Source organism: Misgurnus anguillicaudatus, chromosome 25 (assembly GCF_027580225.2).
Source record: "Misgurnus anguillicaudatus chromosome 25, ASM2758022v2, whole genome shotgun sequence".
NCBI lineage: Eukaryota > Metazoa > Chordata > Actinopteri > Cypriniformes > Cobitidae > Misgurnus > Misgurnus anguillicaudatus.
The window spans coordinates 28,890,848-28,911,449 of NC_073361.2; the positions used below are offsets into that span (position 1 = coordinate 28,890,848).

Consider the following 20,602-nt stretch of genomic DNA (forward strand, 5'->3'; position numbering starts at 1 on the left):
CTATCAACTATTGAACACCAACAGATGGAGAACCTCCCATCTGCATCCAGGATTCCCTATCAGAAGAGATCCTCTCTTATCCAACAACCCCTCAAACTTCAGGAGATTCCTTGCGTGTGACGCAACGCCGTTCTGCCTGTCGGTCCCTGACACGACGTCTGTTTCCATACGGGAAGATGAGAAATCCTAACAGCTGTGAATGGACAGCTTTTCTAACATAATGAGGACACAGATGCTGATGAAAGCACTAACTTGAGAGCAAACACTTTCTCTCGCATTTGGATGTGAAGCAACTAGGTTTGCACAACAGCCTTGTCTCCACGACACAAACCTCTGCAGATTTGTTACCCTAGATCAGTGGTTTTTAAACTGGGGGGGCACGAGATGGTGCCAGGGGGCCCCAGTTTTATGACATTTTATAAAATACATTCATTTATCATGAATTCTGTGTAATTAAACCGGAAAAATAATAAGCCAACTAACCAACAGCACTACTAGGTATAATTTTATATGTTTTTTTTTTTCGGGGGCCGCGAAAAAATGCACTGTACACAAGGGGGGCCGCACTATGAAAACGTTTGGGAACCACTGCCCTAGATCACAAAACCAGTCAGAAGGGTCATTTTTTTTAACGAGATGTATCATCTGAAAGTTGAATAAATAAGCTTTCAATTGATGTATGGTTTGTTAGGATAGGACAACATATACGGTTTTCACTGGTTACACCTAAACTCCAATCTCAAATTTTACATAAAATCAGCACAGTGGCAGCCATGCATACAGGTAACTGTTTAGTACTTAGCTAATGCTGATAATCAGATCAGTTGATTTTGGCCTGACTAGTTTGGGCCAATATTGATTTAGTCACCAATATACAGTATTGTGGATTCTTGGGAACAATTCGACCTTCAAGAGTAAATGAAAGAGAATCCATCTAAACAAGGAGGATTATGAGCCGCTCCACCTCTGATCCTCTGGGATTTCAGCTGAGCAAAGTCAGATGAAGGTATTAAACAACATCATCTTCTTTGCTTTACGTTAGAGACTATTTTGGTTTATCAGAGAACACTGTGCACTTTTAAACAATAAAGTTTTAGACCAGCGGTTAAAAAAGTGAATATCTCAGGACGAACAGAAACATGGGATTACTGGATGTAAACCATATGGTTACATCCTATTGCCTCAGAACGAGCCGATGAGAGTGTTTGTTTTATTTGGATAACTATAATTATAAAGTTAGATCATTCTTGCGTAAAGTACAGTTAGATACTAGTAAATGTTTGTGTGTGTGCTTTCATAGCACAAAAAAATGGTTTTATTCGAACTAATAATATTAGTGGCTGTTCAAAAAGAAATATATCAGCGAAAGGCACACTGCAAAAAATTACTTTCTTACTTCGTATTTTTGTTTTGAATCAAAATATTTTCTTGATAAGCAAAATGACCTAATCAAATAAGTCTAGTTTTTAGACAAATAAAATATAACATTTATTTGTGCTTATTTGTGGTGGGGTAAAACCATTTTGCTTTATTTTTCATATTTAACTAAGTTATTTAAAAAAAAAAAATTCTTGCCCCATTGGCAGATTTTTTGCAACTTGATTAAAGTATTTTTAGATATTTGTACTGAAAACAAGACAAAAATACTAAGTAAGAAAGTCACCAGCTTAATCTCCTTATCCGTTTATATGTGTGTATATAAATATATATCTCCCAAGGGTTTTTCCCTCCTAGGACTTTTTTTATTTCCTAGGCTAAACAGCCCGGGGGTTTTTTTCTCCTAGGGCAGTGTTCTTTATTGCGCGGCTCGCGAGCCGCATGCGGCTCGGCAAGCTTTAATTTGTGGCTCGCATGGCATTGTAATATAATACAGTGATATGATCATGAAGGCATGCGTTTTTTCTGTTTTCTCTGCTCCGGACGCTAACTTTGTTAGAAAACCATACCTATTAGATCAAGATGCACGTCGAGAACCGTGTTCAATCGCATGCAGCGCTTGCACAGAGCGATCGTCATATGACATCAAAGTACCGTGAAATCAGACTGCTTATTTATGCTTTCGAATTGCTCTCGCTGCACAGATGTCACTCGCCAACCGTTCTGTGCAGCGCCGCTTGAAATTACGAGAAAGGTGGCCCCCTGGTGGTTTGGGGGGCACTGCATAAGCATATTATAAGAATGCTTGGCATTAAAATCCTGTTTTTGTCATTAAGGGAAATCACATTGTCTCAGACTGGTAAATGATAAAGAATGATTTGCCCTTGTATTTATTGCATTGCAACAGATTGACGGATTGATAGGCAGACATGCTATTTATGATTGCATGTAACTTTTGATACTTTGCGGTAAAGGCGGCTCTCCTATTGACCCTGACCTATCAATGTGGCTCTCATGAAAAAAATAGTGAAGACCACTGTCCTAGGGGTTTTTTTACCCCGGGGCTTAACTTAACTTCCTCTTCTAGACGTAACATTAGTAATACGCTCGCTTATAATGTCGAGTCATAGCCGTAGCAAATTTGACTGCTTATGCTATCGTGTATTATGTTATGCTATCTGTCGTTTTTCTGTGCTTTTACTGCTTCTATTAATGTAAAGCTGCTTTGAAACAATTAAGTTTCGTGAAAAGCGCTATATAAATAAATTGAATTGAAAATTTTTTTGCAGTGCAGAGATACATCATTACAAAACATTAAACAGTAGCCCATTTCATTGAATACTGTATACAGTACATTTATATCTGAACACCTCAGGGATCATGGATAAAAGTCTACAAAACATTAAGGGAGCGTGTATGCAAAAACATTTTCGCCTGCGGCCGGCAAATATTAAATATGGAAGCACCGTACTTTTCAGAAAAGCCAGCAGCTGGTGGATTTTGTCTACGTTCAGCACCGAGCGCCCAGATTTGAAAAATGTCCAACTTTGGGGGAAACCCTCAGCTTTCAATGTCACTTTTCACTCAGCCATCCAATCACAGTAAAGGGGGGCGGGACAAATATCACAACAACCAACCGGCGCATCGTTCAACGACTGATAAACAAAACAGAAGTGTAATAGGAACCAAAGCATTTAGCTGAAAAAACATTGGCATGCGCCCAGAGTTGGCATCTGCCTGGCATTTTCAGCTGTGTTTAGATGTACATACCCCCTAAGGGATCAAAACTGACATGTTAAGTATTGGAAATACTCACCACTTTGAGCTCTGGTACTGATCGACTCAATGTCCATTCTTGACTGTTCACAAAGGAGTCTGAAAGAGAACAGACAACAAATTTAGTGAGCAAGTTCATTATACAAAAGGAAAAGTATTTACACGATAAGAGCTGATAACATTTCACCTCACGAAAAACACGGCGGTAACTATTAATACAGTTCCAAAGAAAGTCTTAATAACACCATATGGTTGCTTGACAAGATGTATGTATTACCATCACTCAACAATCAACTCCATGTGGCTTAACCCGAAATGCAAATTGTTGGTTAATAAACATTTGTTGTCTTTTTGCATAGTTTGTGTTCAGAAAGCCTGTTTCCAATTGACACCAATTCAGTAAACAGTGAACACCCATTTTATCCTGCCACTAAAGTTTTAAACTGCCTGCTTTCAATCTTAACAAATGAACAAAAAATACGATGATACACACAAACGTTTGCTGTTCACGACAAATCTGAGCCGAACTATGCTACGAGATCAAGTTTGTTATACATTTTTAAAGTTATACATACTTATGCTATTATAAGTAGCAGTGCCACAAACATAAAAGTGTTTTGTACCCAGGAAACACAAATACAGATTAAAGATATAGTTTGAATGCAATGTAAGTCATTTTGGATAAAAGCGTCTGGCAATTGCATAAATGTGGTAAAAAAAATGTAGACGCCTAACCTGACCTAAAATTTGTGTTACAGACATGAATGATACTTTAAATCTTACACCTGTGGTGGGCAAACAATTAATCGCGATTAATCGTTAGGGCTGGCAAATGTGTTTTTTTTTTGAATAATCGCTTTTTTAACGAAGGCTACAAATCGATTTTTTTTAATGAAATAACCTGATCCTGTTTGATCAAGGAATGCGACTGTTTTGATTTTATTTCAACATACATTTTTCATCTTTCATCAAAATTGTATTGTATTTAACATAATTGTATGCATTTGAAAATTAGAGATGGGTTCTGTTTTAATGTACCAAAGTGTACCTAAAATAAAAAAGTGCAATATGGTTGGTGGCTCTTAATTTCTTTTCATTAATTACCCACTTGTAAACTTATGTTCACTGTTTTTTTTTTTAAATAAATATAGTATTTGTATTAAATCTATATTTATTGAGTTGAACCGAGAATCGGGTATAAAAATTGATCCGAGAATCGGAACCGAACAGAGAATCGAAATCGAATCAATCCAATAGCCTATGAATCGAATTCGAATCGATCTGTAACATCTGAATTCGTACCTAGCCCTATTAATCGTATACAAAAAAGTTGGTGCTTGCATAATATATGTGTGTTTACTGTTTGTAATTATTATGTATATTTAAATACACATAAATAAAATAATTTTTTATGTACATAAATATAAATAAATATATAAACAAATATAAACATTCTATTTTTTATTATTATTTATTTATATTTATATTATATTAAATTATACAAACACTCACTTTTATTTTGAATGCAATTAATCACGATTAATCGCTTGTCCACCACTATTAAAGAGAGACTTTTCTTTGTGATTTGTGTCATTATTTCAAACTGTCGGATGATAAAAACTTACCAATAACAAACCCATGGATTTACATTAAATAAAGAGAAATTCAAGAGTCAACTTGTAGTGACCTAGCAACCCATAGCAACACCCAAAAATTTCATACACTCAAAAAAAAAAATGCTGGGTTATTTCAACCCATGTTGGGGTCAAATATGGACATGCACCAGCATTTGTATTGTACCCAACCATGTGTTGAAAACAACCCAGCATTTTTAAAGTGCTGACAAGCATGACAAATTTAATTCAGAAAATCCTTTTTTTTTTGTCGAACTCAGTCTTGTATTTTGGTGGTATCTTATATTTGAGGAATCCCTTAAATATCATTCCTCCATAAACAAAAGATCAAGCACGAGCCATAATTGTCAGTAATAAACATGTTTGTCATGGAAGCCAAATTGATCGACATTGGAAAGAAACTCAGAAGTCTCATTGGCCCAGTATCACACACACACACACATACACACGCACACAATCTTTTGTGCAGCGATTACATCATCGCAGTGGACACATGGGCGTCCCCGTTTAATGCAGTACAGAGATCTACGGCACGCTATTGTTCAGAGCATTTCTCCCTTCGCTGCTCCTGTCCATTTAAATCAACGAAGAAAAAATTCTTGTGGATTCAGAAAGTTGCACGAGAGAAAAACATACACGGAGATACAGACACAAACTGCAAGCTAAATATGAGAGTTTCATCCACATTCTTTGAGATCGTGGGCTAAAAGTAACACCCAGGATTTTCCTTACATCCTGCTGACGTGACTACAATACGATTTCTCCTAACATACTCGCTCTCCATCTCCGCTCTCACTGTCGGATCTGGGAAAAAGATGACCCACACATCCACATATCTAAACATGACAACCACACCCTGCAATCTTACAGGACACAATATTACTGCTTCTTGCAACAAGAGAGAGTTTTGGGCACCGTTAACACAAAGGTCAGTGAAAGTCAAAATACACCAAATTATTTGACTGCTGCCAAACTCAGTCAGGCATGTACTGAGTAAACATGTTATTTCGACAAGACATGACGAGATTGGCTAAAATGAAACCCCCGCTGTGCCGAATGACCATCAATCTGATGCTACGCTTCAGAATTTCAATTTGATGCTTTTCATTCTAAAGGCTGAAGTGCACACAAGGCTGTTTTCCAGCTGTCACGAGGGAACTTCACTGTTATAAAGTCAAAGAAACTGAGTCGGAGTTTTCAGAAGGCCATTTTAATCACACGGGAGAACGTTGCATTTATAAATTGCGCTGAATGCAATTTTTATAGTCTCTTGGAGACTCGGTTTTAGAAGTGAAGTGAAGATGCCAGACCACTGAAGTACTCAAGAAATCAGATGTGACAGCTGAGATTCATCGTGATAACCCAACCACTGACACTTTGTTGAGTTCAGGCCCCAATGGTTACAGACCTCAGTAAAAGTGGACCCATATTTGATGTGACAAGGCTATGAGGGGACACACACAATGCCTTATATTGATTTGTCCAATGGAAGTTGTTTAGACATTCAACTTTTGGAGAACTCAACACAAAGATGCAAAACAATTTAAAGGGATAGTTCACCACAAAATGAAAATTCTGTCCTCATTTACTCACCCTCATGTTGTTACAAACCTGTATGAATTTCTTTATTCTGCTGAACACAAAGGAAGATATTCGAAGCAGGAGACTGAAGCACCATTGACTTTCATAATAGGAAAATTACTATGAAAGTCAATGGTGCTCTTTGGTTAAAAACATTGCACAAAATATCTTCCTTTGTGTTCAGCTAAACAAAGAAATATATTGTAACAACACGAGGGTGAGTAAATTATGACAGAATATTTAGTTTTGGGTGAACTATCCCTTTAATACTCATTAAACATCCCTATTTATTCACAAGCGTGTTTTTCCCAGACAAAATTTACAGAGCGCCCCGAGATTTTTGCAAAGAGCACAATTTTTAGTTAAATGCTAGCACTTTACAATAAGATTGCATTTGTTAACATTACTGAATGCATTAACTAACAATTAGCAATATGGCTTTTAGCATATTACTGAATGTATTAACTAACAATTAGCAATATAGCTTTCAGCATTTTTTTTCATCTTTAATAATGTTAGTTAACACCAATACAATTAATCATGTTAGTTTATTGTGCATTAACTAATGCTAACAGTTACAACTTCTGGTTAAAAAAAATGCTATAAGTAAATGTTGAAATTAACATCAACTAAGATTAATAAATGCTGTAGAAGTATTGCTAGTTTATTGTAGATTACACATTAAAGGGATAGTTCACCACAAAATGAAAATTCTGTCATCATTTACTCACAAACCTGTATAAGTTTCTTTATTCTGCTCAACGCAAAGGAAGATATTTCAAGCAGGAAACAGAAGCACCATTGACTTTCATTATAGGAAAAAATACTATGAAAGTCAATAGTGCTCAAAAACAGTTTGGTTAAAAACATTACTCAAAATATCTTCCTTTGTGTTTAGCAGAACAATAAATATATTGTAGCAACACAAGGGTGAGTAAATTATGACAGAATATTTAGTTTTGGGTACAGTATCCCTTTAACACCCATTAAACATCCCTGTTTATTCACAGGCGTGTTTTTCCCAGACAAGATTAACAGAGAATCCTAAGATTTTTGCAAAGAACACAATTTTTAGTTAAATACTTGCACTTTACAAAAAGATTGCATTTGTTAACATTACTGAATGCATTCATTAACAATATTAGCAATATAGCTTTTAGCATTTTTTTTTTTTTAATAATGTTAGTTAACACCAATACAACTGTTCATGTTAGTTTATTGTGCATTAACTAATGTGATCAGTTACAACCTTTAGGTTCCAAAAAAATGTAAATGCTAAATTTAATATCAAATAAAATTTATAAATGCTGTCGAAGTATTGCTAGTTTATGTTAGCTAACGCATTAAAGGGATAGTTCACCCAAAAATAAAAATATAGTCATTATTTACTCAATCTCATGTTGTTACAAACCTGTATGAATTTCTTTATTCTGCTGAACACAAAGGAAGATATTTGAAGCAGAAAACAGAAGCACCATTGACTTTCATAGTAGGAAAAATACTATGAAAGTCAATGGTGCCCTTTGGTTAAAAACATTGCACAAAATATCTTCCTTTGTGTTCAGCAGAACAAATAATTATATTGTAACAACACGAGGGTGAGTAAATTATGACAGAATATTCAATTTTGGGTTTAACACCCATAAAACATCCCTGTTTATTCACAGGAATGTTTTCCCCAGAGACGATTTACAGAGCATCTAGAGATTTTTGCAAAGGACATAATTACTGAATGTATTAACTAACAATTAGCAATATAGCTTTCAGCATTTTTTTCATCTTTAATAATGTTAGTTAACACCAATACAATTAATCATGTTAGTTTATTGTGCATTAACTAATGTTAACATTTACAACTTCTGGTTAAAAAAAATGCTATTAGTAAATGTCGAAATTAACATCAACTAAGATTAATAAATGATGTAGAAGTATTGCTAGTTTATTGTAGCTAACACATTAAAGGGATAGTTCAACCAAAAATGAAAATTCTGTCATCATTTACTCACAAACCTGTATAAGTTTCTTTATTCTGCTCAACGCAAAGGAAGATATTTGAAGCAGGAAACAGAAGCACCATTGACTTTCATTATAGGAAAAATACTATGAAAGTCAATAGTGCTCAAAAACAGTTTGGTTAAAAACATTGCTCAAAGTATCTTCCTTTGTGTTTAGCAGAACGAGAAATATACTGTAGCAACACAGGGGTGAGTAAATTATGACAGAATATTTAGTTTTGAGTACAGTATCCCTTTAATACCCATTAAACATCCATGTTTATTCACAGGCGTGTTTTTCCCAGACAAGATTAACAGAGAATCCTGAGATTTTTGCAAAGAACACAATTTTTGGTTAAATACTTGCACTTTACAATAAGATTGCATTTGTTAACATTACTGAATGCATTAACTAACAATTAGCAATATAGCTTTTAGCATTTTTTTTTTTTTTAATAATGTTAGTTAACACCAATACAACTGTTCATGTTAGTTTATTGTGCATTAACTAATGTGATCAGTTACAACCTTTAGGTTCCAAAAAAATGTAAATGCTAAATTTAATATCAACTAAGATTAATAAATGCTGTCGAAGTATTGCTAGTTTATGTTAGCTAACGCATTAAAGGGATAGTTCACCCCAAAATAAAAATATAGTCATTATTTACTCAATCTCGTGTTGTTACAAACCTGTATGAATTTCTTTATTCTGCTGAACACAAAGGAAGATATTTGAAGCACCATTGACTTTCATAGTAGGAAAAAATACTATGAAAGTCAATGGTGCTCTTTGGTTAAAAACATTGCTTAAAATATCTTCCTTTGTGTTCAGCAGAACAAATAATTATATTGTAACAACACGAGGGTGAGTAAATTATGACAGAATATTCAATTTTGGGTTTAACACCCATAAAACATCCCTGTTTATTCACAGGCGTGTTTTCCCCAGACAAGATTTACAGAGCATCCTGAGATTTTTTCAAAGAGCACAATTTTTTGTTAAATGCTTGCACCTTACAATAAGGTTGCATTTGTTAACATTAGTAAATGCATTAACTAGCAATATAGCTTTTAGCATTTTTTATTTTTAATAATGTTAGTTAACACAAATACAATTGTTCATGTTCATCCATTGTGCATTAACTAATGTTAACAGTTACAACCTTTGGGTTAAAAAAATGTATTAGTAAATGCTGAAATAAACATCAACTATATTAATTAATGCTGTAGAAGTATTGATAGTTTATGTTACCTAACACATTAAAGGGATACATTTCTGTCATCATTTACTCACTATCATGTTGTCACAAACCTGTATAACAAAGGAAGCTATTCTTAAGGCATCATTGACTTCCACAGAAGTATTTTTCTTACTATGGAAGTCAATGGTGCTTTTGTTTTCTGCTTCAAATATCTTCCTTTGTGTTTAGCAGAACAAAGAAATGTATACAGGTTTGTAACAACATGAGGGTGAGTAAAAGTGGACAGAATTTTCATTTTTGGGTGAACTATCCCTTTAACTAATGTTTACAAATACAACACTTTCACATACATATGATTTGTGTGTGTCTTGAACAAAGTGCATCTTATTTGTAATGCACAGAAACTGTGCATGTGTGTCAAACGAATGATTTTCTAGCCCGACACTTTCTGAACTGACCTCACGCCATTCGTGTTATCCAGCTATGTAAACCCATCTCACACGACCCTAAAGACAAACCCGCGTGACTCTCGATCTGATAACACTGCGCTATAAGAGAGATCTGGCACTTGTAAGCAGGTGAGGAAAGGTAAAGCCTTCTGGGCGTAAACACACAAAAAACTCAAAACAGTCGAGATCCAAGAAAGACCTGCTCGTAAAACCACCAAGGCATGCAGGAACATGACCTGCAATCCAATCTTTTCTGCACACACCTAACATTTAGCCCAAAAAGCCCTCAAGTTCAACAAACACACCTAAATTCCAGTTACATTTAGCACAGAAAAGGACAGGAGAGTTTCCATATTAAAAACACAGGGTGTAGACGGTGCCTAATATGATGTCTTCATTTAAAATGTGACTAATACATCTGCCTAAATACAAGCCTGGCAAGTCATTTGTGATGGGCTGTCATGTTAAAGAGATATATTAAGGAAGGTAATGTGAGAAGATTGTTAAAGCTGAAGCATTTGCAATGAAATTTCACTTTGGATCACGTTAACGTGGCTGAGATGCCGGTTATCTTTATACATTTAGACAAAATGTTAAATGCACTAAGTCGCTTTGGATAGTGTCTGCTAAATAAATAAATAAATGTAAATGCATTGTCTGTCACTGCCAGAAACCAGACAACAATGCAAGTACATTTGTATACCCAAGAGTATTGCCCTATGTAAGCTATTCAGTTATGTTTTCATGGATGGATGGATGGATGGATGGATGGACTCAAACCTCGCTCGGTTCCTCGCTGCCGTCTACTCTCCACTGGCATTTCATTCGTTTTATGTTTGCAGACATTTATTTCAAATTACATATTACCGCCCGAGTATCTGAAAGCTAAATTACGACCCTTAAAGAAAAGGTAAATAATTCATGTTGCATTTGCAGCCAGGCTTCACTGATTTAAAACCTTGGGAGAATATAACTGTCACATAACAGCTGTATAAAAAGAAAGGTGTCACAATTTGTGTTACAAATGGTATTGTTAGACTAACACATACTGTGGTGCACATACCTTGCAATGTACATTGTACATCAAATGAGTGCAACAGCATAACTAAACCAATGAATAAACTGTATAAGATCTGAGACGACATGAGGTTTGACATTGAGGCATGCATACAACTATTTGTGCTAAACAAAACAATATGCACCGTGTTTACACTTGCTTGAGACAAAGCATGAGCTGCAAGCAAAAGATGTTGAGCGGAGTTGTATGCATTAAAGGGATAGTTCACCTTCATCATTTACTCATCCTCATGTTGCTCTAAACCTGTATGAATTTCTGATGAACACAAAAGAAGATATTTTGAGAAATGATGGTAAACACACATAGATAGTGACCATTGACTTCCATAGTAGGAATAAAAATATTTTGGAAGTATTGTGATAAATGAAAATGAAGATATTTCGATAAATGATGGTAAGCACACAGTTGACGGTACCCATTCAAATCGATCATATTTTTTTATTTCTACTATGGAAGTCAATGGTCACTATCTGATGTGTGTTTACCATCATTTCTCAAAATATCTTCTTTTGTGTTCATCAGAAAAAAAAAATTCACACAGGTTTATAGGTGCAGTGTGTTAATTTTAGCAGCATCTAGTGGTGAGGTTGCGAATTGCAACCAACGGCTCAGTCCACTGCTCACCCCTCGCTTTTGAAACGCAGAGAGAAGCTACGGTAGCCACCACCCAAAAAAAAAAATCGTCATCTGCGGAGACAACTTAGTTAAAAAGTTTGTCCGTTAAGGGCTTCTGTAGAAACATGGCGTCACAAAATGGCGACTTCCACATAAGGGGACCCTCGGTGTATGTAGATAAAAACATCTCATTCTAAGGTAATAAAAACATAACGGTACATTATAAAAAGGTCTTTATACACCCCTGATAATATAGTTTTGTATATTATTTTGCATTTCTGTCAAGAGATCCTTCTAAAAATTACACATTGCACCTTTAAAAGAACATGTATTTTCATTTTAAGGTGAACTATCCCTTTAACGTTCTGGATTTCAAATGCAAAAACCATCCCACCAAATTTCGTGCTTAATTCCGTCATACCTATTTTCCAAAAGGTAGACAAACCTGCTCAGGAGGGTTCAAACTGTAAATCTACATCTTTAAATTTACTACCTCCTTTGTTTGTCTATGCCAGTCATCCATCGTTGACTTATTCATGCAGTTGATTTGATTACCTTGAACGTATAAATGATTATAAGAGATGTGATGGATGCTTTTTTAGCCTTCTAATTCAATTGCAGTGCAGACCTTTGCTAGAAGAAAACTCCTCTTGGAGCCAATTAACAGCTCAGGCACACACACAGACACTCCAACAGAGCCAAAGCACTCTGAGTGAATAATGCATTTAACCTCTTATTATGCCTGTAGGTGCAGCCCAGGCCGGCCCCTCAATATCACTTTAATATTTAATCACGTTGTCCTGCTCTCCTGGCTACATTAAGGTGGCTCCGTTGACAAAAAGCAGAACCTTTTTCGGGTTGTGGAAAGAAATACATGCATTCGGTACAACTTACCTTGACCTTTGTGAAGGCCAATGCCAGCTAGAGTCTCTATAGCAACAGAATCCGGCTTTGTATTTCTCACAAGGGGTTGGCTCCCAACCGCCCGGCTCTCAGAGCAAACCTCAGATCGGTTGCTGGACAACGGGTCCTTCCTCTTAAAACGACTAGCAATTAGCTGCCAAAAACTAGGTTCGGATTGAGTTTGTTTGGTGGGCTGGGTAAGCTTGGCAGGACGGAGAGGGACCTCCAACACCGTTACCTTGCCCCGCGTTTGGTACTCGATGTACTGTGTGGCCCCTGAGTGGTCCTCATCTTGCTCACGCGTTGGCGCTAATGTCCTACCGGTTAAGTACGAGAACGGGTAGGCGGTTGGTACAGATTTTTCTCCGATACTCGCAGTGCGTCTTCGTTCGGTTTTATCCTCCTGCTCCGGTTGATTCCGATTGCGCTTAATCCTGAGGCTCAAGCTCCTTCGCAACGAGCCAAATGTTCGTTTAGGTCCTTCTTCCTTGCTAATAACGGGTTCATTTTGCCTCACAATCGTTTGCGCTCCCACCTCTTCCTTTTCTGGTGTATGACGACCGAACCATCTCCAACGGAAACTTGGACGAGGCAAGCTGGTAGTGGAAGTATGGGTCTTGAGCTCTTCCCTGGAACCGCTGCGTTCTTTAAGTTCAAGAACAGTCATGCTAACAGGCCGGGGTCTGCCCCTGCTTCTCAAGCTCCGACGGATTGGTGGTGGTTCTTCTTGTGAATGAGGAAATAAGTTGGCAGATGGCGGCATGTCGGCTTTGAGACCGTCTATTGCATGTAGCTCGGCACGTCTCGTCCTACACCGCCGAACCACATCCGGACAATCTTGATTGTTGGGCAGTGAAAGGCTGCTTGAGTTGGTAGCTGCTAACATGCAAACACTATAGGGTCTACTAATCCTTTCTTGGTGCTCATTCGTCTCTCTTTGGTTGTCATCTGGAAAGACAAATATGCTCATCGTCCTTCGGCGGCCCAAGAGGCGAAGCCCATGTGCAGGCCTACGCAAGACCACCACATGAGGCTGTGTTGCATTCTGCTGTGTTGCATTGATGTCATTACAGCTTATTTCCTCAACAGGAATGTGGCAAACCTCAACGCCAGCACCACGGAGTTCTTTGGCCCAAGCTGTTTTCTCATCCCCAGTCAAGTCAAAGTCCTCTGCAGATGACTGTCGTACACAACTATCCTGGAGAAAAGAAGGCAACCGGTCCGTCCTCATTCTTAGTACTTCCCCTTTTCTCCACCCCTCGCTCCCTTGCACGCCTGTGCCGTTTAGGTAAAGCCACCTGTTGAGCTTTCCAGCTGCACTCCTCCTCTGCCCCGGGCTCTCCCTCGGATCCGCCTCTTGATTTGCATCGTCCTCGTACTTTACCACGTTGTTCTTTGAGGCTTCCAGCTCAGCCTCCCCTCTCATCCCTGCCCCTTCTGTCTGCGATAGAGTCTGCACCTCCTCCTGGAGTCCCATTCAGCATAAACGTAACTCCATATAGTTTTTTTCTTCTAAACCCAGCGTTGGTTTACCGATCGCAGCATGGTTTCTGGACTCACTTAGTTATTCACCTCCAGGCCACATTCCAACAGCAAGCATAATCCATCACCTTCGACTTGTGATAGGCAGAGACCGAGTTAAGGGGAAAAAAACTTCAAACAAGCCCAGGCATGACCTCACTGCAGCGTTTTAGCCTAAAGTGGATTATAAGTTGAAAAAAGCACCTTCTGAAAAACAAGCTCACTGTGCAGAGAAAAAATATAGCCACAGATTAAGCAGATTTTGGTCTTCTCCTGCTGTCAAAAATAGATCTGCAATCCTGCAGTCGGCCGGCATTGCAGGAAAATTCCTTAATGTTCCAGTTTTTAGCATGACCAAAAGGGTCTGTTTGAACTTCAAGCTGCTCCCACATGTCCCGAGGATAACAGTAAAACAAGAAACGGATTTCCTTTGTTTTCCTAGTGCAGACACAGTGCCAAGAGACCTGGAGACAAAATCTCTGTGGGAATTACAGCTGGGACTGAAGATTAAAACGAAGGTGTTTGATGCCCAGGGTATTTTCAACAAGGTTACCAACAATTGCACCATCCTAAAATGATTTAAAACGAAGGGCATTTTGACCTCCTTCCAGCGCTTGGTTTTTCCTCTCTTCTACCCTCCCTTTCCAAACTTCTCTCCCTTGCATATTTCCTCATCCAATTTAGCAAGCCAGAAATTGGCAAACAAAACAAGGACCTCACTGCCAAACAATTCCCTCGCTCTCTTATCTTGGGTTTGTCTATGCTTTGAAAAATTGTAAAATTTTAAATGTATTCACATGCAACTTGACCTATGCAAAAAAAGGACCTGATTTATGGAGTCTTGAGAATGATGGGGAAAAAGACGGAGGAAAAAGTATGTGTAATAATGCCAATGGCACTAAACGTTCATGCAGAAGCATGTTAGCTGTCTTCTTTTTAAAAAGCACAGCTACCTACAGGCAATAATTCGGAATTGCCCCAAAAAATGGCTTGCTAGGATTTAGTATTTAAAGTATCTGGTATAAAAACTGAGACTGAGATTTAGTCCAAGCTCCATGTGGTGGAAAACTTTGTACTGGTCATATAACCAAAGCCACGTGAACTAGGAAAACAAGGGAGCAGATATAAGGCTTCTCAATAGCACCCACAAGTGGTTCCAGTGCAAACTACCCCAAACGCCCAGTAATACTAACTTGCCAAAGAGAAAACAAAAACATCAGGTTGATCCAGTCACTTGACCACATATAAACAAATACTCCTGAAAATGAAAGAATTTATGACATTTAATCTTTCAGTTTCACAGCAACCTTACAGTAATCAATGTTGCAATGTTCATTACTGTAAAATGAAAAGGCGGGCATGTCAAAACGTCATCTTACGAAACAGACCCCAAAACGAATACACAACTAATATGGCAGAAAAACCAACTGGGCTCTGTCTCTAGCATAGAAGGGACACCAGTTTGCATATCAAAGCAATCTGTGCTTTAATCCAGATAACTAATAGTTTCATGTTCACATCTGATAACTGCGAGAACACTAGCTGACAATCCCAGACATGTTTCCCATATATCACAATTTAGTCATTGGCTTGGAATCACTTAAAATTTATATAGCTGAAGCAGACATGGTGCAGACGCACTTTCTGTAACCCGAGTTCGATTTCCGGCTCGAGGTCCTTTGCCGATCCCGTACCCCTCTCTCTACGATTTACTTCCCTGTTCTCTTCGATCATACTGTCCATCTATCAAATGCAAAAAAAGCCCCAAAAACATAACTTAAAAAAATCTGACTTTTAATAGATACTGCCACCAAACCGGTATTCCTAAATGGCCTGAGGCTGGGATTAAGCAGATTTGAAGGGAAAGTATTTGATCCCTTCAAAAAATTAAACATGGATAAAAAAACATTGCTATATTAACCCATGGGGGACCACAAAATAACCATGGTTACTGCAGTTCATTTTCGCAAGGGATGAATGTATAATACGTGCCGTCAGCATTCAGTCAATATCATTATCTTATTTTGACGGAGGTGGCATTTAGAGGCTTATGCATCTGCACTCCTTCCTTATATCTTAATAAATTCAATAAATCAATCAATCAAATTTTTATTTATATAGCACTTTTACAAACAAACTAATGCAGTTCAAAGTGCTTTACCAGTAAGAAAAGAAAACCGAGTACATAAACAATGAGAATGCATAAAATACAAATGTCATATTTATCCATTAAAATACCAGGATAAAAATTATATGTATATATGTATATTAGGGATGTCCCGATCCGATCACATGATCGGAAATCGGCCCCGATCACGTGGTTTCAGACTCGATCGGAATCGGCCGTTACCTCCCGATCAGGACTCGGATACATATGCAGGGTTTAAAATCCATCAAGGTCTCGCTCTGCTCCGCGCCAGTGTACGCGCTGCGCTGGTGCGTGTGAACTGATGAGAAGAGAATAGGCTTGTTTGACTTCATGCAGCGCCCCAACAACCGGCAGCCGGATGACGTCTAAGTTCCGCGAGAGCGATTTAAAAGCAAACTCCTCCGTATGATTTCGCGGATCACTCTCGCGGTAGTTTGACGTCACCCGGCTGTCGATTGTTGCGGCGCTACATGAAGTCGAACAAGCCTATTGACGTGCTACGGTGCTTTCAAATTCATTCATAGGCTTCACACTCGTGCGTGCAAGGAACCCACGACAAACCCGTGTTTTTACCGCTCATTTAAACGACGCGTTGATCGTTTTTGTCACCATGTGCTCAGACGCAGCTCCGCGTCTCACTCAGAACCTCAAGAACGCGCATTCGCGCAGGATACTGTAGAGATGACATGAGAGATAGAGAGAGAGGTAAGAATGGTGCCCACGTCGAGAAAACTTAATAGAAGTCTAGAAACAAAGTATTAAAGCATGTCTAACCATGTCACTCATCTCATTACAATACTGTATGTTAACTAGATAACTGGATACAACTGATTGTATAGTTTAATAAAATAATGTATTTTGATTATACAGATTAATTACGACCTAACTATAGGTATTTTATAACTAACTGCTAACCAGCTTAGGGAATCTCTATGGCTAATTTATAAGATATATTGCTGAATCAGTATGTTGTTTTTCTTGTTAATTGAGTCTGAGTAGCCTATCTTATGCCTAGAATTAGTCAAGGAGGTTGATTCTTATAACTTCCTTTAAAATTTGATCAATTGTGCATAATGACATGTGCAACAAATGCATCTAGGGTGTCAGACTCATAGATTTGCATAATTTAAAGTTCAGGTTTTAAAGTTTGGGTCAACATGTGGCACAGCTTTAAAGCTGAAATTTATAAAATCCTATCAGAGGTACAAAATGTCATTGAAACACACCAGTGGCTTTGCTGTCATCAGGATTAAACATTTTATCCCTCGAACCCTCCCTCCCAACAGAGCATCCCCACAAAACAAATCCCAATTTAACCCCTGTACATATACTATATTCTCATTATTTTTTAACACATCTGTAGTTATGCGCTGGCACAGAGTTAGACTCTTTTGACTCCAGAAACAGCAATGCGTGCGGCATGACATAAGGAACATCCTGGTTCTGTTTTTTTTCGCTCTTCTTTATTCTTTTTTATGTATTATAGAAGTATCGGATCGGGACTCGGTATCGGCAGATACTCAAAATCAAATGACTCGGACTCGAGGGCAAAAAAACCTGATCGGGACATCCCTAATGTATGTATATATACAAATATAAACAATATAGGGAGAAAATCTCTAGAAACAAACAAGCTATATATAAAAAACCGAATTAATAAATTCAATACATGCACATAAAGGAATGTAACAGCTTTCAGTTTATTTTAAGGCCATTTCTTGCCTAGGAAATGTTCCAGATGTTTCCAGATTTAGCTTCTGAATGCTAAAAGGCCATATGTCACGCTGTGATTGTTTGAAGAGTGATGGATCAATCGAAATATCAAACATTTGTCACTAATAATTTACTGTTTAAGTAGCAGACCAATAATTGACAAATAATAGACAGATATTGTACATAACATTAAAGCGCCTCAAAATAAAAACAAGTTATTTACATGAGTTTAAAATTAACCTTTTATGATAGCTACAAGTTCACTATATGTGCTATTGTTAGACAAACAGATTGTATATCTGAATATTCCATATCTCTGCATATTTTATTTTATTTTATATACATTTTATGTTTATATATCACAATTACGAATATGCATGCTTTTAATCGTGAAAAGGTGAATTACAGCCTTCTATTTATAGTAGGTTTACTCAATTACCCAATGTGTAATTTTGTTTAGCACTGTAACCAAGCTTTAACATCCAAGTGAAATGCATCACCACCATATGAAATAATATTTTGCACTGCTAATGGTCACATCAAATTTTATGAAATGCAAATTTCCCTAAAAAAATTGCAATTAATAGCCACACATAGGAATATACAAACGAGACGATATATGTATTGTATAATTATACGTATTATAATTATACAGTTTAAATATACACACACGCACACACATGCATACTTGAATACACATACATGTACTGTACACAGAAATGTATACAAAAGTTACAACAAATAACATAAACACAGTTGTTTTCATCTGGACCACCGCACAGTATTAGGCATCAAGCATATGTTATCCTTTGAACTGGATTATTTTTATATGATTTTTAATATTCAATATTATTGCATTCATCCTTGGTAGAAGAATGAGTACATGATGCATTATTACTCAGGCAGAAGTTAGCACCTGTGCACATGAAACATCTTTGAAGTAGGATTTATTACCTGTATCTACCCCGAAAGGGTTGGTCACCCCCGTAACCTCCTCTGAGATCAAACAATCCTCATCTGCGCATTGCTTCGGCCGCCGTCTGCCTCCTAAACACATCATCGTGACTGTACCAAACTTTTAACCACTGCCATGCCAAAATCCACCTTATAGCAGTCCAACTCATCTGTGATCCTCTATTCTCTTGAACAACCTACGAAATGTCCTGAATCTGAATATAATAAAATTGCAACGTCTAGCTTCATCAGATGTCAAAGTGCTTGAAGTAGGAAGAGGCGGCAGAGAGTTTCAGATACAGGTGCCTGACTCCCTATGAGGAGGAGGGGTGCACAATCACTTATCTGATCTTGAAACAGGATTAGTCAAATCCTTAACCAACAGGAAGTTATTGCTCAACACCCATCACCACGATAAAAGTGCATGGAGACCAAGTACAGCTGCCCATATCAAAACTAGTTGTGGTATCTGTACAATGCTCTGTCGCAATAGTGCTTAACCGATATTTCGAGTCTTACCACAATGCTGTCTACGATAAGACATTCCACCTGTTTTACAAGTCACGTTAAATAACTGTTAAAAAAAGCAGTGCAAAATTAAATTAACTTAATATATTAATACGGTATTAGGTAAGGATATGCAAATACATGCACAACACAAAAACACTTCTACGAAACTACACACGCATCTCACAAACATTTCCTATCTAATGAAACGCCTTTAATTGATGAGGTCCCGTAGAAAGCAAATAAAGGCCACATCGACTCAAAATCTCATTACGTTTTCATTAAAAATCCCAACGCCAGTGGCGGTGCTGTCCGAATAGCTAAATAAACGTAAACCCTGACGGATGGAAAGGAGATGTAGTTTCGCCCTTGTGAGCTGTTGAAGCAAACACAGGGCATTAGATATCATTTATAGGGATTTAATTATGCAGACCATTAAAAAACACGTTTCCGAATGTTTTTCCGCCCTCAGGCACTACCTTTATCATGAAGCACCCTTTGGAAATCGGCCTGCCAGTCTAATTAAAATAGAGAAACTGATTACGGTCAGATAATCAGGTCTCTCTGGCTTTATTTTAAACATGCTTAATAAAGCCAGACGTTATGTGCAGCATATCAATGCCCATTTTTTTCATAACTTATATGCAGATATTGCTTCTGCAGGGTTCCCACACCTTAGTTAACTTCAAATTCAAAGACCTTTCAAGGACTTTCCAGGTCCAATACCCTTAAATTCAAGGATTAAATATGGGGACACATTTCAAGTAAGAGCAAGGTTACATTGTGTTACCTTTTAAGATACACTGTCACAGTTCCCTTTCGAGGGAACTCGCGCTGCGTCACTGCGGTGACACTTTGGGGACGCCTCCAGGGGTAAGTGCGTCTGAATGTGTATATCAAATTCAACCAATGGTGAGGCTTAACGACAAAGACAGGGTGACACAGGAGCCAGGAAGTATATCGCTATCTGAAATATTGCCAAAGACGGTGTTACAGGGACGCAGGAAGTATGGCAAGGGAGACGCAGCGTCTTGTTCCCTTCTCAGGGGACAACAGTTACATACGTAACCCGAGACGTTTTCATGTGTCAAACACAACTATGCAAAAAAGCATTTTGGTATGAATCAACATTCGCATACAGAAGATATA

At 37.7% G+C, this 20,602-nt stretch overlaps 1 protein-coding gene across 2 annotated transcripts in view; it reads right to left on the bottom strand.

Moving 5' to 3' along the window:
• agap3 (ArfGAP with GTPase domain, ankyrin repeat and PH domain 3) overlaps nt 1-20,602 on the bottom strand; it is a 226,151-nt gene that overhangs the window by 109,119 nt on the left and 96,430 nt on the right. The window contains exons 1-2 of one of the 2 annotated variants that reach the window (XM_055182406.2): nt 12,601-14,504; nt 3,194-3,252 (exon numbers count right to left, since the gene is read on the bottom strand). In XM_055182406.2, the coding sequence (XP_055038381.2) occupies nt 3,194-3,252; nt 12,601-14,086 (1,545 nt within the window). In that variant the 5' untranslated portion in view covers nt 14,087-14,504. Of the gene's footprint in view, nt 1-3,193; nt 3,253-12,600; nt 14,505-20,602 lie in introns of those variants that run through there. The other variant, XM_055182407.2, reaches the window with a different exon arrangement.